Source organism: Cloeon dipterum, chromosome X, assembly GCF_949628265.1.
Source record: "Cloeon dipterum chromosome X, ieCloDipt1.1, whole genome shotgun sequence".
Lineage (NCBI taxonomy): Eukaryota > Metazoa > Arthropoda > Insecta > Ephemeroptera > Baetidae > Cloeon > Cloeon dipterum.
Genome location: NC_088790.1, coordinates 16086875 through 16110536, shown reverse-complemented (window position 1 = coordinate 16110536; position 23662 = coordinate 16086875). Strand labels below are relative to the sequence as shown.

General features: G+C 37.7%; 2 protein-coding genes across 2 annotated transcripts; one reads left to right on the top strand and one right to left on the bottom strand.

The window, feature by feature from the left end:
• Nucleotides 1-14371: 14371 nt before the first annotated feature.
• On the bottom strand, nucleotides 14372-15350 carry LOC135945979 (uncharacterized). Its single transcript, XM_065493943.1, has 2 exons — nucleotides 15194-15350; nucleotides 14372-15042 (listed from the first exon to the last, which is right to left on the bottom strand). Exon 2 carries the CDS (start codon nucleotides 15036-15038, stop codon nucleotides 14604-14606), a length of 435 nt encoding a protein of 144 aa, XP_065350015.1. The 5' UTR covers nucleotides 15039-15042; nucleotides 15194-15350; the 3' UTR covers nucleotides 14372-14603.
• A 541-nt stretch (nucleotides 15351-15891) lies between these two features.
• On the top strand, nucleotides 15892-23649 carry LOC135945978 (F-box only protein 32). Its single transcript, XM_065493942.1, has 7 exons — nucleotides 15892-16095; nucleotides 20424-20563; nucleotides 20626-20681; nucleotides 20782-20968; nucleotides 21034-21206; nucleotides 22027-22283; nucleotides 22641-23649. The coding sequence occupies exons 1-7, from the start codon at nucleotides 15971-15973 to the stop codon at nucleotides 22828-22830; spliced, it is 1128 nt and encodes a 375-aa protein (XP_065350014.1). The 5' UTR covers nucleotides 15892-15970; the 3' UTR covers nucleotides 22831-23649.
• The last annotated feature ends 13 nt before the right edge of the window (nucleotides 23650-23662 follow it).

Below are 23662 nucleotides of genomic sequence, written 5' to 3'. Positions count from 1 at the left end.
CACCCTGCGCGCGATATGGATTTTCTATACTTAATCTCGCGGCCTGCACCGTTGCAAGAAAACCTTTTCTCAGCAAAGTCTTGGAAAATGAATGTCGGAGTATTTTTTTACTCAAATATGCGGACTCTACGTTGCTTTCATCACGAAAAGATGAGGAATCAGCAAGAGTTTCAAAATGAGCTGGAATGAATTGTGGTCAGTAATTCCAAATTGCTGTCACAAGAGCTTTCTAAAACTGCAGTCAGGAGAAATTTTAGATACAATATTTGTGGCTTTGTGAGAATTTAATTTTAAATAAAAATGAATCTGGAGCCAAAGCTATGAAATTTCTAGCACATTTAAATTCGAATTTTCCCCAAACGCGTTCCCTTGCCTGTAATTAAGCACCGCAATGTTAAAAAATTAATAATAGGAATTGCCATCGTTGTTTGAAAGTTAAGACTCTATTTTTCTTTAGGCTTCAACTGGCACCGGCACCCTATTCATGCGAACATAATTTTATTATAAAAAACATTTCATATTAAAACATAAAAATAGTTCTTTTTAGATCTTTTGGAATGGATTTTATAAAAGGGCTAGATTTTTGTATTGTAAATGAGAAGAAATACGTGATTTTTTCCATATTTTATAACCTGATTTTTAATGCACGTGGAAGGCCATTTTTTATAAATTATTTTCTTTTAGAATTATTTGGTCCACTTATACTTATCTAAAAAAATCCATTTACCCCTATTTCCAAGAAAATCAAGAATGTATGTCGACATTTTTAACAAGATTTTTTTCTCTGAATTAAAACATTCATTTCAACGGCCATAGCAAGTCAAATAATATGTCCATTAAACAGTATTACAATAAAAGACGCAAATTAAAATATGCATAAAACTCATGACGGGAGGCAAACATGGTTGCAAAAAATTTTTTTTATTCGAAAAATAACAAGTTCTTCTGAAGCTTTTTAGCATAGAGATACATACTATAATATTGTACGTATTGTACATATTTGTTTTTTAAAGCATCAAGTTTCACAGAGCCATTACTCCGTCAATTTTCTGTTCTGCAAGGAGGATAGAATGACCATTTAAACCGGAGCATCTGAAACCTGAACCATTTTATCAACAGAGGATAAAGTATAAATTCTAGATTGTTTCCAGCACTTTGCATGTATAGCATTACACACGAAATATACGCCCATACACGGCACGTGTTGTATACAGACTATGTTTACGCTTCCAAGTTGTTGTTGCTGCTGCTGCCGTTGAAGCGAATTTAATTGCCAGAATTATGGGCCACGTGTGTTTCAAATCCTGCATCTCGTGTTCTAAGAGAAACTGCGCTATTTTGACACTGAAATTGCGAGTTTCCGAAGGCGGGTTTACTGTGAGTAATTCTGAGAATCTGATCTTCATTTGTGTAAATTGCAGCTAATGGTTGCCATTGCAACGCAATGATGCAGAAAATGTTTGCAAATATCTTTATTTTGAATTTCTCTCTATTGACATTCTATTTCAAGGGTACATCGGCAATATCATTATATTTCTGCTTTACGAACACCTCTTACATGATAAAAAAAGTAAAAGGCAAAAGCCCCTGGACAGTGAACTTTTGTCGGAACTTTGAAGTTTGAAAACGTTTGCTTGCATTCTGTTGATAATCACCAAATATTTAAATCTAACGAGCAGTTTAATCTGTTCTAATTACAATTTGTTTTGAAGTACATAGATGAGTACTGGAAATCTTGAAAAATAAATTCGTTGCATTGAATGCTCTATCCGAGCTATTTTTGTCAATTGAAATATTTTTTTTAGTTAATTTAAAACTAGAGGAAAGTTTATCAGCTTTCAAAATACGTTCTTTAGAACAATTTTTATTTGCCGTCAAATCTCCTTGTTTATGAAGGATGATAAGTCCAAAACCAATTGGAAATAATGGCAGGTCTTGAAGATATGTTAATGAAGACGGGTATTAGATATCCTGAGCTGATGCAGTGCAGATTCAAACGGAGGTCGAGTTTTGGTTTCTGCTGCTGCTGCTGCTTTGGTTGGGGGAGGACAACAGGGATAATTCCCAGCGGCGCGTGGCGAACAGGGAAAAGCAAGGGCGGGCGTTCGCGTGCGAGCGAAAATTTAACAAGCAAACAGCTCGGGGCTTTAATAACTTTTCTCGCGGAGACAAACTGTCAAAACTGCTCACGGTGATAAAGAGCCGGCCGCTCTGATAATCCTGTTTGCAGCTACGGTGAAACTAGTGGATAGGATAGTGCTCCCCGCAAACTCCCCGTCGGAGACGCTCTCACGTGCGTGTTCCTATGCCCACACACGGCCGTCTCCTTGGCCGCTGCGGTAATTTAGCTCGGCTAATTCCATTTGCAACACATACCAGGGGTTGGAAACAGACTCCGCAAACCGTGAAATTTTAGATGTAATTGGCTCAGAAGCCGAGTGATAATTAAACAATTAAAAGGGATGGGACCCTTAAATAGTTGATAATATTGCAGTGAGACCGGAAACCCGATGGGGACTAGTAAATACTTGGATAATGGACAGTAAATATTAATTTGCAATTTTAGAAGGCCCATTAGCCGTGGTTCATGATATTTTAAGCTTTTATCACGCGCCAATGTCAGTTTTTTCGTTCTCTTAAAACTCTGCTGCGAAACCAAGATGGAATTTTAACAGTTTTGACGGAAATTTTAAAGAAAGAAAGGAGCGAAAGGTACAGTACAAACGAATTTGAATGTACAGAGATCAATACTATATATTGCATCCTAAATCATGCATCCGTTAGTTTTAACATAAATGGTAAAGTGTAGCGGTGTGATTTTTGGACGGTTTTTTCGCAAAGTAGATTGACTTCTATGGACTTTTTTTCAGTTTTTTTGTCAATTTTAGCTCGTTTCTAAGCCGATTTAGACTGTTTTAGATCACATTATACGCACGGTTCTTATAGACCTTTAATATTTGTAAAATTTACACAAATCTTCTATTAATAGCTTTTCCAAAACAATCTAACTTTTTTATAAAATAAATTCTATTAAATGTTTCTTTCTTAGGGAATTATACACTGCACGAACTAATTTTTTTTTTAAATTTTTAAACAAAAGTTAAAATTCACAATATTAATGTATCTTTAGAAAAATCAGCAAATGTGTATCAAAGCAATCATAAAAGAAGTGTTTCTTAAAATTTATTTTCGGTTTAATGTTGGAAGGAAAAACTTTTTTGTTGGTATTGAAAAACTTTGAGAGGGGCAAAATATTTTATTTTCTGGATAGAAAAATATGTTACAAAAATGTCTAAAAAAAGCATCAAACTAAATTTCACAAGTACAAAAAATATTTTTTAATGGAAAATCGATCAAAAATAATTTTAGTATGCTTGAAACTACGTCAAAACATTAAATAATGAGAAACATTTCCTGATGCGAAACTCAGCCGATTTATACGCTATTAGAAAGGAATTGCAGATTAAGAAAGTATAATTGGGGTTTGAATGGCTTAAATTGCATGTTTTGTGCTCATTTGATCATCCCAATAACGATTGGAAGCTCAGAAAACATATCGTATAAAATACGCAGTCCTAATAAGATGTGTATGTATTGTATTCCTTTCTGAAAAAAATATAACTCGTTAGCTCCTTCATGTTAAAGAAAAGATGTTTCTTCCTGTAATAGTGGATTAAGGGTGCAGAATTTTGATCCGATTTCACCAAGTGACCTTTAGTTAATCCGCGTCAAATTCGATTTTGCTCGAGTGCAAGCGAGGAAATTGGCTGCCGGAGGCGAGCACCGGAGAAAGAATCGGTCTGGCAAAAATAAAACGATAAGGGTGCAAAAAGAGAGAAGTGCGGCGGCAAGTCGAGTAAGAAATCAGTCTGAATGAAAATTTCTTTTGATTGGCCAGCGGCACGTCTGCTACCGCTCGCCGGTTCTTTTGCTCACATCAAACAAGTCGCAATTCGATCGCTTTGTTATCTTTCTCTCTTTCTCTCGCACGTCTCGCAATGAGAGAAAGGCCCTTTTCATCATTTTTTCCCTTTCATGCACGAGGCCCACTTGCGAAAAATCGAGCCTCAAAGGAGCCGGAAAATGATGAGTGGAAAAAAAGCTTCAAAGGGGGCCAAAAGTGCACTCACTAATTAAAAACATAATTTCATCAGTGCCGCCTTTGATTCCGACACGACTGCTGGATGTTTCTCGCGGGCACAGCCGGCGAAAAACACGCTCATTTCGATTGCCAACCGCCCACGTGTCACTAGAAATGTATAATTATTCTCGGCGGCGCGAACGCAACCGAGACGGACAAAATTTCCAGGTGGAGGAATTTGCTAATTAGTCAAAATGTTTTGGTTTAAATGAGCTCAAAGGAGAGTGTTCAATCCTGAAGCGATTTGCTACGATCAAAATTAATAACCATTATCAATGTTAGAAAGTACAAACAATTTATATCTCGATTTATTTTAAACCCGCACATGAGAGCAACATCTGGGAACATCACGATTAAAGGGCACTTATATACTTTTGGTTTGAATCATCTTTAGACCATTGTGTTGGAAGACAATTAGTAGTTTATACGCATTAACCTGCCAGCTGCAGTTTTGTCACTGCCCCATCATTCCAAGTCTACGCTTCAAGGAGTCTATAAACAACATGTTGGATTCAACGCGTCAGGGGTTCCTTGTTATTTTGCACGTCACTTGCACACACACTCTCTCGACGAGCGTCTTCCGCTAATGAGCTCTTGCTCCACGCCAGCAACACAAAGACAGAGCAGCGCTGCACATACACACACGGCAATCTTTTCCGAAACAAAAGAGCAACCATGATAGGAAGAAAAATAGACCACGCTTAGTCAGCAGCATAGTGTATTTGCTCTCAGCATGTTGTATGATCTCTAGAGCGAGCGCTATGCAAGCCGCCGGCTCAGAATTTTCATTTCGAGTGCGCTCGCAGAGTAAATTAATTGAGTCGCCGTTGGCAAGATAGAAGCGGGGCTTCCTTCACGAACCCAAAAGTAAATTACTTCACCTTGGAAACGCACTACGCCATAGCTTGCTTGAAATGAGCTCTGGATTGGTACACAATGGAAATGAACAGTGCTGTTTTTGTAGTTAAAAGGCACTTTAATAAAAAAAGATAGAAAGTATGTTGAAAATATAACTTTAATTGTCTTGACGCACAGTAAAGATACGATTTTCTCCACGGAAGCAACGGAATGTCATGATACATGAAAGTAATTTTTTAGTGATTTGCTTATCTGTTTTTGGAATGGGTGCCGCTCTGATAAACAGCAACTCGTGGAAACAGGCTTCCCAATAACACCACGAACGAATAACATAAGCACTTAATAAAAATTCATTGACAGGCAAAGAAAAACAATCGCCAGATACCAAGGTTAATATTTTTTTTCATAATATTTCAGTACTGTTGGTGGTCCCCATGTTCTATCAATTACCTAAAAACACTAAAGAAATTTCCCATTTGAGGAGAAAACTTGGCGACCCAAAAGCGCACTCTCTGAGTCGTCACATTCCCACGTTTGCATAAGTTTCATTAACACAACTTTGCGACCCTTTCGCGAATTAGATCAAATAAAAACGAAATGCAAACCCCCTCTGTAGCGTGCGCTTCGAGTGTGCAAAATTAAATTGGAAAGTACGTTTGCACAGACAAAATGGAACATGTCTCTCTGGCTGTCGTTTTGGATAAATTTCCAGCACTTTGGATTTCTCATCGGTGCCAATTTTCCGGCTGTCTGACTTGCATGCCGCCAGTGTCACCTAGTTTTTGACTACAAACTTTTCTTGACACGTCGCTTCTCCTATTTTTCGGACAGACATGAATGAGGCCGCAGTTTCATACCCTTGTCTGCTGCACTGCGACGAGGATAAAATAGTTGAGACAAAAGTGTGAATTTAAAATATATTCCGACGTAACACACAGCAATGTTTTTTTAAATATTTAATATCACACTAGTACAATATAAACACATTTATCTGCTTTTTCAAATGTCCAAGGCCGTGAGGAACGTTGTTTTTAAGGAAAACAACTGGTTTCGAATTGCAGGAGTTAGCAAAAAGAAATTTGGCTATCACGCCTTGTGGAAGGGACGGAAACTGTGCCGCCGTGCAGTCTTTCAGTGCGGGTAGCATATAGCTGCAGTGTTCCACTCTTTCGCGACAAGCAATCTATCGGGAGGCGCAAATCTTATTGTTAGTTCCAAGCCTCAAATTACCGATGATAAGCTTTAACAATGATAATACAAGCTTTAAAGTTTGAATGTGCTCCTGGATTATCAAACAAGCGATAATATTTTTTTAATTTTTCATTTCTTCCGCTGATTGTTAAAAATGTTGTCATGTAAAACATTTATTCAATATTTTTTATTACATTAACGGACTATTTTTATTGCCGAAACATCAAATTATGTCAACAGGCCTTGTTATATTAACGTTGTGAGTGAATAATCGACTGAACATAGCCATTCTAAAAAAGAACCCTCAGAGCCATCTGTGTGTGAATTGCATGAATGCATAATACTACCTCTGCGTTGTTAAAAAAGCGATAAAATTTATTTTTGTATTGAAATTACATAGCCAAATTAAATAACCTGTACCAAACATATGTTCATTTATTTTTTGTTTTGAAAAAGTTAGCTTTCTTCTAACTAATTTTTCAACAATGTATGTCTTGATTGTTATATTAAAAAAAAAGTACATAAATACTAGGCGCTGACAGTGATAGGCCGTTCCAATCGCATCAAAACAAAATCTGAAGTTTAATTAACATGACACGTTAAAAATTTTTAGCGTCTCCAATTCACAAAAATATTCCTTTGTTAAAAATCACTTTCTCAATGGCTTCTTGAGAAAGGGTTTTAAATTTTCAAAGCACGTGGACAGATACTCAAGCAAACTTTTCACAACAGAAAACAAATTAAATTTCATTCTCAGTCTTTATTGTATTTACTTTTATATTAAATACTCATTAGAAAGAGTTTAGTTTTTACCATCGCGATGTTAGGAAAAAGAAAATTTTGACTAGTTTTTTTTATTAAACACACAGATTTTTTCTCTTAAGCATGTAGTGAAAAAGAAACAGAGCCAAGGACAAACCCTTCTAAAAATAATGACCAAAAATTTTATTCAGTAAAATTTACCCATTTATTGTTTCTTCTCATCACAAATATTCTTTAATATAAATATTAAAAAATTTGAGATATATAATTCATTTTATTATCAATTTTGAAATTTTTGTTTTTTTTCATTACAGCTCAAATCGAAAGGTTGAAAATTTTCAACTACCTATTATGTACCTGATTGAAATCATGACAGACTACACGAATCCACCAATGAGTTATTGATACATTTCAGATAAGCATAACACGGAATGTTCTATTATTGTTAATATATATATAATAAAAATATTACGATAAAAGTACCCATGCAAACACCAAATTGTAAGTTTTTCGAAAAGCATTTAATGGCATATATAAATTTTTACTTCCAAGGGAACTATTTTTTCTTTACAATATTAAATTCTATTTCTCTCATGTTGCGACTGGAAAAAATGATTTTGTTCCACGGATAGCCAAACTTGACTTCGTAGATGGAGGGCACCTCCACAAAATAATTTTTCACTTTTATCTTTTTGTTGACGAACTTAAGGTTGATGTAATACTTATTTTCGCACCACCGAGGACCGATGCGAACAAGAAATGTGAGATATCTAGGCTTTGAACTAAAAATTCCCTTGCTAGCTACAACCGCCAAAAGGAACCGGCAGCCGTCGCGATTGAAAATCATGAAGGAATAACCTATTTATAAAAACTTATTAACTAACTATATTATGCGATCCAATAAGTTGACTTACGATGTCTTGGAGAAAAATTTTCAGCTGAAAATTTAATGTTGGCTCCATTGTCAACTGCGCTTTCCAGGTCGTCGAAATTGCCAGAGTGCGAGGTTCTCAAGTGCTGCTCAAAAGACTTTGAACATCCTTTCCAATCGCAGCCATAAATAAAACACTTAAACGAACGAAAAAAGCACTGGTACTGAAAATGATCAAACTGCTCTATATAATTGAGGCTCAGGTCGCATCCGTTCTTTTTATACCGGCATGCGTATTTACGGGGTAATTTTTCCACAACCTGATATGATAGTAACAAAAAATTATTGTTATACACCATTCGAATTTAATTCAATTGTTGAGCTGACCTTTTCTAAAGAGATGTTGCGAACTGTAGCCAATGTGCTGTTCGGCCTGCATCGCGAACATACATTATAACCAAACTGGCATTGGTATATTGGTGGCGTCACTAAGCGGCAGCAACCATTAATGCTACACTCGAAAATTGATAGTAGTTCCATCTCCGTCAATGATTCTGTCATGTTGACTAATTGCAGAAATTGAAAGTTAATAGAAGCAGATATTTACATTCAAGTCAGTGTTAATGTTACGTTTGTAAATCAAAATGTGAACATTGGCTTACCAATAAGCGTTGGTATATAATATATTACATTACTCGATTTGTTAGATTTGTGCGTTAGCTATGGAAACCAGACTAGAATAACTTGTCAAGTGTCCACAGTATGTAGTTTCCCATTAATGTGTTGAAAGTAAAAACAGAAGTAATGGAAAGTACTTTGATTGGTTGTTATTGATTCCTAATAATATTTGCATCTAACGATATTATTGTTTATAGAAAATGTGCATAAAACTGACACAATATAAACTATTTTTAGTGCTGTTGTTGTTGCTACAAATGCCTTGTGGTGACCAAATCAGGACGGCCGAGGTGCTGACCTTGTTCCGCATGAGGCTGCCCTCTTTATGATAGGAAGTATATCCGTTCTCTTGATGTATTAGCGTGAGCGCTTTACCCGTTGTTTGGCGCTCGATCCATCGTACCCTTCGGGCGTGGAGGATCGAGTTTGAGCCTTGTATTCACTGACCCGGGTACTCCCGCTTACAGCCTAATAGGATTACTAATACCTTAAGCAAAAACCAAAACGTCTTCATCAAGTGGCGCTTCAGCGCATCGAGCGCATGTGTATAATGTATAATTCAGAAAGAGACTAATATGAAGTTCCTTTTGTTCTTGCATTCTCATATAGGATATGTTGAGCCCATTCGCCACTCCTGCCACCCCCTCCACCTCCAAACTCCCAAAAATCGACACTAAAAGTCCCACTTTTTCTGATTTTTTTTTCTAAATTGTCCTATGGGCTGGCGGGTGGTTTTGACCCTCTCGGACACTTCATTCGGCAGCGCCCCGCGTCGACTTGCCCGAAATCGAGCCGATTCACGCCGATTTGGTGATTTTTTTGCCCAGATTGATAGGGAAGCGATTTACTCGGGGGGCCCCTACGGCGCCGTCTGACCCCAAACCCTCAGCACCCGGATAACTCTCGGAGGCGCACAACCCCCACTGGTAACCCACACGTTATAAGCAAGAAACCTGCGCGCGCCCCATATTATGGGTAGGGAATTCTAGAAGGGAGATTTGAATGCACGATTTTAACATCAGATTATTATCTTAACGAGTATACCTTTCTACGGAAACTATCTAAATAATGCTCCCTCCTAGAAATGCTATTTTTAAAAATTCAAATTTTCGTAAAGTGAAGGTAAACGATTAACAATTAAGTATATATTTAAACTACGTGGAATTTTACTTAAAGAGGCACATCCGGAATGAAAAAGGGTCTAGAGAATTATTTTTTTAAATATTATATTTAAATATTACATTGTAACATTCAGTCCTTGCAAATTAGTAAAAGATAAAAAAAAGTTACTCCTCCATGTGTATGTGTACTGTTTCAGGGGGGATTCCCTCGACAAACCATTGAAAAATTGCGTAAAGTAAAAACGTCCCCTAAGATGAGTTCGCTGCGCCACGGCATATTGAGTGGAGCGACAAGGATGGAGCGCGGCTTCGACTCAAAAACTATCGACTCTTCATTCGCATCGACGATCTCGAATCTGTACGAAAATTCATCTCTGCACTTTTTAGGGCCAATCCGCACGATGTAGGCGGCGTGAAACAGTTTCTTTTCATTCTTGAATCCAGAAATCACGAGCATGAATTTGCTACCTTGATATTTCAGCGCTATTGTTGATAAGCCTGTAAATTGTATAATAATAATTGAAAAATAACACTTTAAAATTAATGTTTTACTAATTTCGCTTTCATTGCGAAGCTTAGGGATGCTTTTTATCAATATTTTGATAGATTTCTTTTTGGCTTCATCTGTATCTTCATCTATGTCGAAATAATTGGACACGTGACAGTCTCTGAAGTGGTCCTGAAACGACAGATAGGTGCCTTGCCACTCGCACATGCTCACGAAACACTTGTACGGTATGTACAAACAGTAGCAATTTCCATGTTCCACCATGTCTTCAGCATTAAGGATTACTCTGCAACCATTTGTTTCGTACTTGCAATTGAAGAGCTGATTCTTCATCACAAACTGTTGTTGGACAAAAGATACAGGGTATAAATGAAAGTTTAGTTTTAAGATATAAAAACAGGAAATCATGTAAATTATAGTTCGAAACCTATTTTCCCTATTTTCGGGTTAAGTAAACTAAAAGTAGGTCTTTTTGAAGGACAATATAATCGTTTTACAGTAGGAATGATTCGCAGAAAGTAATAAAATTTTCATTTTGTGTACAAACCAAAAATTTTAAAAAAATAATACAAATACATACACAATCATTTCATATTCTGCCACTACTCTGGCAACTCTGCCATTTATATTTAAATGTATCTAACTTTCCGATTCTTTGATAAAACAGTTTTGCCTGAATCCGACCATATTCTTGCATCCTCTGGCTAAATAAGATGATTGTTCCTTTTTGCAAAATATTTGGCCAGCTCTTTTGGCAGTTTCTTGCATTATTTATTTTAATTTATGTACTTAAACACGTATTACTTTTACTTCGCAAGAATAAAAAGTAAAAATAAATCAAATTAATAAATATTTACGATATAAATAAAGTTAGCCTACCTTTTCCAGCTTGCGATTTCTCTTTTCGACTAATTTCAGACCTGGGCATAAAATGCAGATAGACGAGTTATCCTTTCTACATTTAGAGCAGAATAAATGTTTTTTCTTGCACTGGAATATCGGTGGAAACAACAATTTCGCGCAATTCATACACCTAATCATGATGACAGCTGATTTTGGCTTATCGCACTGATAAACAAATATATTAATGCTCGGCGGAGTCCAGAACTGACTGTAGCAGTGGTTCAACTAATTTTAATATGAGTTTTTCACCAGGTTGCAGCCCCTTAGATAATAAGTCAAAATGTTTTCAGTTTCAAACGTTACAATTATTTATCTGGCAATGAAAATGTTCAAGTAATTTTGTGTCAACTTATTATTTGCATTTATAGTCACATAAAGTCACAACAATGTACCACAATGTACCATAATATTGCTTGATACAAAAATTATATTGTTGATTGAACTCAAATTTAAAGTCAAAGTATAAGTGGAAAAAATTGTCCAACCAAATTTACTATGGTGACGTTGTCCTAAAGGTGCAATCTACTCAGGTATAACGCATCAATTCGAATACAAGCGACTCTTATTTCTCAACTTAACGGTGAAGGTCACAGATTCCTGCTTCTCCTTATCAGTGACGGTGACTCTAATTTTGCGAGGATCAAGGCTTCTTTTCAGCGGAAAGCAGTTGAGGAGGCTGTCAGCCGGTGCGAACATGCCATCAAACACGCAGCGTGGCGTCCATTCGAGAGTCATTTCCTCCTGGTCGTCGTGTGACATAATAGCGAGTCTGCAAAAAAACTTCTTGGTATTGGTGCACAGTTGAGGGCCGCGGCTCAAAATGTAGGTGTAGTATTGTTCGGGAGACTCTTTTTTGATCAGCGCGTTCCTCGATTTAGTCAGCACCAGGAAGAACAGACAGTCGTGCCACTTCAGGGCCAACAACTGCAGACCTTCAGGGATAGGTTATGAAATTCACGAACAGGAAAAAATTTAATTCAATACCTCGTTCGTCGTTTGCATCACGATTTTTTATTTTCAGTTTGTACTTTGATTGTTTGTCCATGTTGTGGATGTGGACCTGGTGTTTCTTTATCAGATGCGGCACTAACTTCAGCTGGCTGCCCTTCCAAAGGCAGTTAAAAGGGCAGCAGATTGCTGATCGGAAGGTACACGTATCCTCATGTTGTTGGACGTATTTTTCATTAAAGGTTAATCTCAAGTTGCAACCACGGTGTTGGAAATCGCACGGAAATTTTGAATGCTCCATTGTCTGCGAAGATAAAATAATTAAGAAACAAACTTTCACAATATGTTCTTAAATTATTATAGAATGCGGAAAAACATCTTGTGCTTTAATTTTTGCTTCATATTTTATTGTGAAAATCTAAAAGGTGCATAAATTGAAACCATAAATATGAAAAAGATTGCGTAGTTTGAATTGTATTAGAATGATATATGGAATCAAATCAATTTTGGTTTTGTTGAATTAATTTAGCTTACCTTTTCCATTTCGATATTTCTGACGTCAATCTTATTTTGATGAAAATTGCACACGGAACAGTGGGTGCGAACTAGTCTGCATTTCAGACAAAACACGTGTCCTTTGCGGCACTGCAGAATTTTCGGCCGCACGAAGTTGTGGCATTTGGCGCACTTGAATTTGTTAACGTCGTCATTTAGCTCCATCGTTGCCCAAAATCGGTTAACCAAAAAATATATATACTTGGCCTTATAAATGTAAAATCAAACCAACCTTTTAAAGCAGTGAATTACAAGTTTATAATATAGTATAGTCTTTTCAAAAACAATAATATTGTGCGTGGCGTAAATGTTGTGTATGCCATCTCTTTTCTTTTGATACATGATCGTACAAACTTCGTTTTCTGGTAGTAAACTATAAAGAATATAGTTATTAAGTTTTTGTCGTTTTGGGGAGTCAGCGTAGAATTTTTGAAATTCTTAATACCGCATGAAAATAATTTGACAGCGGTTGGTTCAATATTTTTTATAGACGATCCCTGTGTAATACACTTGAGATGTGGACCTTATTTCCTCAGGGTTATTTTTCAATATCAAAAAGGAGAAGGTAAGAAATGAAAATTAAAACTACCTTAATATTTGGAGACTCAATTTTTTTCATAAATTCATTTCAATTGCACTGTACCGTTACGTGAAAAATCACAACGCGGCTTTATTACGCCTTGTAAAGTGAAGGAAACTGTGCCGCTAAGCGATAAATTCGTGCGTGTTGCATATCTATGTCATTTTAAAAATTCATATATTCGAAATTTAAAAATACTACAATAATTAACAAAATTTTCTCATTATCGGTAGCTGGAAATATAGAAATTAAGGAAAAATAAATAGCTCCTGTTACACCAAGGAAACTTCATTTCATTTCAACTGAAAAATATATTTTGTAGTTAAGGTACCAATGATTTCACAAGATAATCGAATCATTTTTAATAACTCGATCATGTTTTTATATTTAATTTTTTGTTGCGTTTGTCGTGGTATCAAGCAATTCACATAAACATTTGATCATTAAAACGTGTAGATTTTTTTAATAATCAAGCGAAAAACAAAAGTAACTAACGCTAACCTTTGCCTACTCTTGCCAAAACTTTGTTCGGAAATTTACCAGTAGTGAAAGTTTTAAGTGTTTGAAGCCACCTATAGATGGCGCCACCGTATACTAACGATTTGAGGCCATTTACCGCTGCGACTCAATCCTATCTACCACTGATCATTCTTTACTTAAAATGATTGGCGTGCTAGTTGATAGTCCAGCCATCGGCTAATCGCTGTAGGAACTTAACAACAATTTCCAAGATAAAAAATTTCGCTGACGTCTCTATGGCGATTGCGGCTCAACTAATCGTTTTAAACACGTCAAAGGAAATCATTCTAAGTGAAGAATGTACAGTGGTTGCGCCTCTCATCAAGTTGCCGAAGGTGAAAGACGGTGCAATCAAATGGTAAAATTTCTTTGATTTTTTAGGCCTTTGGGAAATTCCTGAAAATCTAATGTGGCAGTGGTTGTATAATGTGAGTAGCAAAAATAGTTTGCTCTTAATAGAGAAAATATTAAATATATCTGACAAAATACACGATTTAATAGATTAAAAACCATTCCATACAATTACATTGAAATTACTCATTATCTGGATATTTATTATTTCTTAAGAATATTATTTTTGTGGACCAGATGGGTTCACAAAAAAGAGGCCAAAGGCCAAATAGGGAAATGGCGCCTGGACAAATTAGATTAGCCGGAAAAGAGTTGAAATGAAAATCTATTTTGCGTTAATATGTTTTGTTTTGTAATGAATATTGAAATAAAATGTTAATTTTTGAATGAAATGTCGGTAAATATTTTATTCAAAATTGATTCCACATGAAAAAAGCAACAGGATTCTTATTATTGCAGCTAGCTAAAACATTATTGCGGGCTGCCGGCGTTTACAATAATACTCCAAAAGTTGAAAATTGTTAAATAAATTACAATGACATTAAGAATTACAAAACAATAAACAAATAAATAAATGCATGGCACAGCAGTCTTTGAGAAAACACCTCAGAAGGGTTTCAAGCGGGGGTGGCCGTTGGTAGAGTGGCCTCCGCCGCTGAATTGGTGGCATTAGCCGCACCAATTTGCTGTGCGAACAAGGTGGTCAAGTGCTCGACCAGATCGTAGATTTTCTGCTCGTTGTCCGTCCAGAACTTGGTCAGATCAAAGTTGTCGTGGGAGGACCAATTATAGACGACCAGGGTGGTCACGATCGCGGCCGTTGCGAAGGTCACAAAGCTCGCCACCCAAATGTTCTTGATGTGGCTGGGCGACTTGCGAGGGCGCTTCTTAGCAGCCGCTTTTTTCGAGGCCGCGCTTGCCACCTCCTCCTGCTTTTTGCCGCCACCGTTGGTCAGCTTGCTGCCCTTTTTCCGCACTTTAAGCTCGCCCGAAGGGTACTCCACCCCCTCGCCGTTTTCCTCCTTGCCGGCCGCCTTCTTGCCCTTGGCCATGGTGCTGTAATACAAGAATATTAAGTTATAAACCCTTGAAACGGGATGCAAGGGAGGGAACACCCTCAGCCAATAGGGGCGGATGAACCCTGCGACCGAGTGATTCGACTGGAGTGCTTCATAAAGGTCCAAACACAAATTCGAGACGTGATTACCGTTTAGATCAATTCCGTTGGACACGGAAAGGTGCGAAAAACGATTCGGCTCTTTGTCAGTCAGAAGGGTGTAAACAAAAACAACGCCATGCGGAGGCGCCACTAACGCATGCGCACCAGACGCTCTCATCGTCCAGCTGCAATCAATACCAAGTAGAGTAGCCAACTTAACTTTTTTGCAACAATCAACCTCATAGTATCACTATTCTGCCAAGGCGAATGATTTTCAAAAATCCACAAAACTTTAATAATTTTTTGTTTGTCGTGTTAAATGTTACAGAATGTTAAATTTCAAGAAAAAAATTGGAAGCATTTGAGCATTTGAGTGATGAGATACCAAATCAAAGGCATAATTATTTTCAGGTTTTTGTGGCTAAAGGCAAAAGTCACAAAAGTCTTAGTAATGAAATTTGACATCAAACTGTGAAACAAAAACCAAATTGATTACTATTAAAATTCTGAAGATTACATAGACAACCAGCACTATTTGAAATGTAATTCTAACAAAGCTACCATAAATGTATTTATATCCAATGGGAAAACATATTTTTGCACGACGCTGAAATTTGCGAGAGCTGGATTAGGTGGAAAGAGTTGGGTTGGCAGCAGGAGTGACCCAGCTGAGTTCGACAGAGCGAAGTCAACAAACAAAAGCACGCTGGCTGCGTTGTCGCTGTTGTCAGGCAGAGCAGAGAGAAGTACTACCAGTAGTGGTGCGCTGCTCGCTCGCTCTGCTTGACGGACCTGATACTTGAGACGCAGTTTTCGGCGCTTGCGATGCCGTTTATCTCCAAGGACTGGCGATCGCCAGGCGAGACCTGGGTCAAGACACACGAGGGTTGGGAGAAGAAAAAGGTGCTCGAGTGCACCAGCCCTGCGCCAGCCAAAAAACTCGCTTGCAGGTCAGTCACCTTTCTCCATTAATTTCTACAGTGGTGGGAAAAAATGTTTTTCATTATTTGAGGCACTGACAGTAAATTTGTGGAATGGGTAGAATAACGAGAGGTCAAGGTCGTGGGTAATGGGAGATTTACAATTATCTTATGTATGTATTATTTATTTGCTAATGATTTATCACGGTCCGTGCTGTGGGTGTCGTTGAAAGGGTTCTGCACATCACACGCAATTGCAGGGCTTATGCAATCCCTTTCGCGCCTCCAATTGATGAAAATAATAATGTGGTAACGAATTGCGTGCACGGAACGCTTGTCTGGCTTCATTGTGAGTGAGTCAACAATTTCGTTTATTGGGGATTTTTAATTTTTTGTAATAATAATGACTTTTGTTTCACGAAATGAAAGATTAATGCATTGTTCCGAAAATTATTTACAACAACAAATCATAATAATTGCGTTCAGTGGCGAAAGAGTATCTTTCGGAGTGATCATAAGATTTAATCTATCATTGATTTTTAAATGTCTCACTACAATTGAGTGACACAAAGTCGAACGATCGCATCAATTTAATATTGACTAGTTGACAATACAATTTACTCAACGGAATAAATGGATTAATTTTACGTGCAGCTTAAACGTTTACGCACAATTGAAAAACGTATGATGTGTTTGTTATGCATCGCTGCGGGGTTTGGTTTTTTAGTGAATGTGCGTCAGGAACGAAAATGCGGCGGACGGCCTTGATGCACGCGTCGCCGTCAAGGCCTTTATCTGGTCCCTTTAAACTTCCTTATTCTATGCAAAATACAAATCGCTGTCCCTGTTTGCAGTAAATTTTTATTTTGAGACGAACGAAATTTTTTGGAATTGAACTGAATCGACAAACTTGCCGAGTCGCCGAGGCGCGTAGTTTTTATTCATTTAAAAGGACATGCGATTAACCACAAATCTTATTTTAACTAGTTTTGAAGGAGACTAATAATTTTATATAGATCATAAAAAATCATTATAAACTAAATTGCAGCTTTTCAATCTTTAAGTGAATGAGAAACGATATTAAAAATAAATAGACCTGAACTTTTAAATTGACGATTAGTTTGATTTTCTGTCTCTGTTGAAATTTCAGCGATATGGCTTCCCTAATCAATACAACTTAACTGCTTTTGCGTTTCAATTGTCTCGGTAGATAAGAACTCTTTCTCTCAGTGCATGCAGCGTCTTTTATGACTTTCGCACTCGCTCCAACTGTTTCCTCATCAGGTGGACGGCGATTTACGTGAAAGCTGTGAATTAGTGTCAATTGCACGCAATTTGCGAGTCGACTCCGCACTTAAGTGACAGCCGCAGAATGGGTTTACAAGTTGATTTAGCGTTCTGCGAAACACTTTCAATCGCAATTAGTTTTTAATTCGGATATTACTGAAAAATCACGATTTATTTCACAATGTATGGAAATTTTCTTAAAAAATCGAACACCGTTGGATTTATCGTGACGAGAGGAATTGAAATCAAGTGAAAAAATGATTGATCAAACCGTATAATTTTTCGAAAAAATGTAGCAAATTAAAATATTGAACTGTTCCTTAGTCCTAATTAGATTATTGCTCTATGATAAATATTATTTCAAACTTACATAAAATCTCCAAAATGAGGCACATCAAAGTTTTCCCAGTTAATGAATTTATATTTTACTGGTGTTACTCCCTTCGGCTTCACTTTGCTCGTCTGGGTTGCAAAATTCTAATTCCCCATTTAGACCCTGCCCATGCTTTCCTCGTTTACTACGCTCCAACTGTTTTGAATCAAATTTTGAGCACTTTAGAGATGGAGCCCGCCGGAAGCGACCGTGTCATTAAGGAGAATGCTCTCTCAGCTGTCACGGAACCCAAAAATAAGTCTTGAGATGATTAATGCTGCGTTTCGTCGGCGCTCTTGAACTGTAAATAAATATCAGCATGGTACATGCGGAGGGCAATAAAGGCGCCGGCTAACTGTTTATTATGTGCAGCTACTCTCGGTGAATAATTGCACTTGATTGAACTCGACCTTGTTTCCTTCCCTCCGCCAACGGAGACACATGATAAATGAATCTTGCTGATTGTTGAGAAGAGAAATTTCGCGTTGGCCGCTCATTTCGCCGAGTGGTTGCGTTTGGAAATTATCTGATTAGGAAATCAGTCGGTGGAGAGCGAAAGTGAAGCGACGTAATCAGTCTATATCGGTTCCGCTCGGCAACAAGCGATAATATTTATTGATTTTTATTCACCTCTGCAATAAATTTGTTCATGTTAGAAAAAAACTACAACTGGCTCAACTCTGTCCGAAATCAATTTAAGGTTGGGTTGGCTATTAATGATTATCTTTAGGATCTTAAGGGAAAAATAAGTGTTGTATCAAAAAGACAAGTTATCTTTTTCTTGACAATTTTAGCCTGTGTAAATATTAAATTATATAAAAAATTTTCCATGAAATAGGGTTTCAGATATAAAGCCGTAACTAGTTGGAAAAATGAATTGACGCTCTTGACAATGAGGAAATACAATAGCCGTTTTTCATCGCAATAATGGAACATTCCTCGGGTGGTTTCTTTGATAGAATAATCTCGCGTGTTCTCAGATTGAGCAGGTAACTAATTCGGCTCCCAAAACCCTCATCACCGGTACTTGTCAAATATTCTACGCCGCAGTATTAACTTCAGGGAATTTTTGGAAAAGATCAAGTGCATTCTGAGCACTATCAATGAGAAACTTAAGTGCCGACGAAATCTTGTGAAAAGATAACCTCGCCAGCACTTGCCCTCCCTGGGACAAAACTTCCCCCTACAAAATTTCACAAGCGCAAGATTCCATTCTATCTGCTCATAAAAATTGACTCATACTGAAAAATCCTTGTTGCACTGCACAAGTGCACACACCGATTAATGACGATTGAGAATCGAGTTACAGCATTTTTTTCTTTTTAGAAAACGAGTCTGCAACGGTGCAACGTTAATGTTCATTACAAAATACTGAATGTCTTCTGGAAATCGTAAAAAAACAAGGAGTGTCCCTGTCAAAACGGAATGTTGGATTGTTATTGCCAAAAGGAGTCAAAATGTGCCTTGAAAAATCGTCTAGATTTTCAAATTGGAAAAAATGGGCAAAATAAACTAATTGTTAACATGGTCGTGTGATTGTGGCACATTGCAGAGTTCAAAAAACCTAACTAAGAACAGGAAAAAGATCAGCCGAATTCATAAGTCCAGACGATTAAGTTCTAAAAAAACGTTTTGAATTTCATTTCCACTCTATCTAAACCTTAAATTTATTTTAAATTTTCATTAAAACACGATTAACAAAGCTTTCTTCTCTTTAAAAATTATTTAAAACGTTTTGATCTAAAACTGTTTGAAAAATCCTGTTTCCAACCATCGTAAATGAAAGATTATTTGGAGAACACTCATCCAAATAAAATCAATTCCTGTAATTATGAGGAAAGAGCTTTCGAAATATTGATACCGACCGCTTTCGCCTTGAAAGTAGATTGGAAGGCACGGTGCAGCTGCAGCAATGGTTGCACACGCGACCTAATAATGCGCGCGTTCGAGGCTCCAAAAGTCGGCTGGTGGGTCCAGTGACCCACTTCTGCAGGGGTGCGCTAAATCGATTCGGCGGAGCTGCTTTTGAGCTGCCGGGCCGCGGGAGAAGCGCCGTGACCTTTCGCCCTCGACCTGGCATTTTTACCAAGGTCGCCGCGGAAATCACTCCGGGTGACAGTTCATTAAAATAGGCAACTCTGTTTCTAAGCTCTCTCTCCGCTGACAACGTTACATCCCGTGAATTTCTTGGTTTAAATGTTACTCTATCAAGAAAAGACAAAACAAAAAAGTGTGGGATTTTTCCGCTTGCCTTCCGGGGTTTTTGTTTTAAACGCTAGCTTTTATCATTTATTTATCCCGAGGAAAATTAACAAAACCCTTTGCCATAGTTAAATGAAAAAAACATATTTTCGAACTATTTTTAAGTAAAATAAATGGAATATTTTGCTCTAGCAAGAAAGCATTTCGGCTCACTTTTGAAATCTATCCCCTTGTCTTCAGTGATTGAAATTAACATACTCTTCCTACAGCTAAAATTAAAATTGTTGACCAACCATTAAATTATGACAATTATGAAAATGAAATAAAGCGTACAGGATATCGGAAACAATTATCGCCTCTATGCAGAAAGCTTGTCAAATGTGGCGTCTTTCACTCCCAAAATTTTCAGTTTCTTAGTATTTTCTTGCAGCTGTAATTAGAGGCTTGCAAAATAATAAAAACTTATATTTTAAAATGGGTGAATTTGTGTTTTTAGAGCGGAAGCAGAAAAAGAGAACTTCCGTCCAGAGGTGGTGGGGTGCAAAGCGCACCTCTGCAGCCCAAAGCACTCAGTGGCTCACAGCAGCGGCCTACAGAACTCGCCAGGACCCTCCCTTTCGCTGACCCTTCAGCAAGGTAAACTCTTAGCAAAGATGCCGGTTAAAACGATGCTGATGCTGATTGCGTTTTTGCTGCAGATAATGACAACAGCCTGCAGCCGCATTTTCAAATCACCATAAAGTGTACTAAAGAGGTAGGGATATCTGAACAGAAAAAAACTAAAAAATTGTGCATTTTAGAGAAATTTTTTGTTATATCTATTTAAATTTTTAATAAAATTTCCCATTGCGCAGATTGCCGGCTTTAATGGACTGTCAGACTCAATCCAGCGGTTGGATTTTGTAAGTGCTGTGCACGACACGCGCCGCTTCCACTACGTTTGCAAGGTGCTTGAGGAGCTTTTGAACCACCGACTGGCCTCTCTCTCTGGCTGCGCGCGGAGGGTGCTCTTCGCCATGCTCGAGGAAGTCGCCAGACAAGGTGAGAGCCTCATTTCCAACCACTTTGTCTAACAACAAAAAATATTAATTTGCTCCTCGCCACAGTCGCCGCCAGCCAGACCAACATGCACGTTCTGAAGGCGCTGCTGGCCCAACTGCAGGAGGTAACGCGCCTCGCCTGCTGGGGCCACCCTCTTGGCAGTACTTCCCTCTGGGACAATCACCTCTCCTCCATTCAACGCATTCTCAACATCGCCAACAACATCGAAATTACTAAGGTAAAAATACTAAGAGTCCAAGAACTATTTTTTTTTTTGCTTTTTATACCTGTCTGAGGACCGGGAAGGGCGCGCACTGTGCTCGCACGAATGCTGAAACCTGGGTCCCAATAACACTGGATAACATGGGCGCACCAGGCCGCACAGGGACCAAGCCCACTGAAGAGCCACTTGCCTCCGCACTGAGGACTTTTTAAAACACTAGACATTCGTCCCGTGATGCCAAATAACGCATGCTTGAAATGTGCAAACCAGCAAGTAGCGAGTTGGTCTAGAGCTATGCAGACAGCAGAGAGGCTTTCCAGGCGGTCACCCATCCAGCTACCAGCTTACATATGCATGCTGCCTAACTTCCTTGATGTAACGAGAACTGGTGTGCCCAGCATGTTAACCCTAGACAGACATTTTAACCTATTTCCAAATAATTTGAAATATATACTGCCTTATTAAAAACTGTTTGATGACCAGTTATCTTCACTTAAAAAATAAAAATACTTCTGAAAGTAATATTGTAAACGTTGTAAACTAAGGGAAAATACCTTAAAAATGGACCTAATACATTTAAATAATCTAATTTGATGGAGTAATTATAAAAATTAAAAATGACAGTTGTCTGAAATTAATATATTTTTTGTTATTAGGAAAATTATTCTATAGTTAATTTTAAAAAAATTAATCCTTATTGCGGGTGGTAATAAAAAAATAAGGCATTATGTATTCAAGTTATAAGACAAATTCATTACCATTACAAATAATTTGTGTCTGCCAGAATGCCTAGAAAAAATATTTCAATTTACTGAAATCCTCTCTCCTTCTACAGCCTGATGAGGACCAAGAGCCTCAGCTGGACCAAATGCCAGAAGAGTGTGTGAGGGAGATCATGCTTCGTTTGTCGGACCACAAGGACCTGAGCAGTGCAGGCGAGGCGTGGCACCTGATGCAGCGTGTGCTGGACGAGCAGCGGATCTGGAAGCAGCTGTGCCACTATCACTTCAAGCCGCACCTCATCAACAAGCTGGTTGAAGAGTTTGATCAGGCAGAAACAGACTACCAGGCCATCTATCACAAGCTCAGAAAGTGAGTTTAGTGCTTAAGAAATCTCACTGGCAAAAGCTTAATTTTTGAAAAGCCAAATTCTCGCGCAAGGAATGAATTTATAATTGATCTAGATTGAAGTTTAACTTCATCTTTTAAAAACTAACATGGGGTTTGGTTAGCTCTAACATAAATTTTTTTCCTCAATAGTGCAGACTAAAATGAAACTACAAGAAAAGCAAAGAATAAAATATTTCTCATGTAAATTAAATATCCTAAATAACTACTTGGAATCAGGGAAAAAGTTTAGAGAAATTGCTCCAGTTTTAAAAAAAAGACAGCCCCGATAGCTACAAATAATTGAAAAATGCAGTATTATCAATGTTTTACCTTTTTCAGGTCTTATGGTCTGAAGGAAGAGTTCACGGAAACGCTGACGCTCTGTCGAAACTGCCGGTGTCTCTTCTGGCAGTCACTGGGGCATCCTTGCATCGTGGAGAGGGACCTGCCTGAGGTGGTCCAGCGCTGCTCTGATAACGTGCTAGTTCCGATTCCTCCCAAAGTCTTCCTCACTTTCTTCTCCCTCTAATCAAGGACCGCCAAGGGCCTCTGCTGCTCACAATCACGACTTGCATTGTTTTTTTTACTATCCTAAGAAATGTAATGCAACTTTAAAAGGGAAGAAAATTATGTGAAAAGCTAAGGGGCAGCTGCATTTTGTTCTGTTTTCAGAGCTTCTCTGTGAGATTCATTTGTGCACTGATGATTCCTTTTTTGATATGATGATATATTTTTAGAACGGAGAACTTTTATTGCCACTAGTCGGAAGGTGGAAAATCTGAAACTCGCACCACCTTGATCAGAGACTTGTATTTTTCTTTTCAGCTATATTTACATTGAATTTTTTCTGCCAGAATCAATACTTGTGCAACTGTTCTTCCGTTCTGATTACTTTAAGAATATATATCTAACCTAAACAAATATCACAAACATTTTGTGTAAGTAGGATTAATTTGATCCTTCGACTTTGTCGAATAAATTTATGAGTTCAGTACTTGTGTAGGAGATTAATTAGTGATTAGATCGATGCTGTTGATGATAAATTTGCAATTAAAGCAGCTTTTGATTATTGTGATTCCCCCATGCAGCCACATCATGCGATATTTTCTGTGTTTTCCTGTGAGATGGCGTCCGTTTTGCTTTCTAAACTGCACTGATCTTCAAAAGTGTTTATATTTTCCCCACAATGTTAGAGGAATATGAACCGATTGTCTGTGAGTTGAGAATAACATTAGCTACTATCAAATTATGATTATTTACTCTATGTCTTGAAATAAGAATGAGAGAGACTACTTCAAGCGCAGAATAAAATATTTAGCTATGTATACACATGGATCTGAAGCCTAAATCTGTGTTTTTAT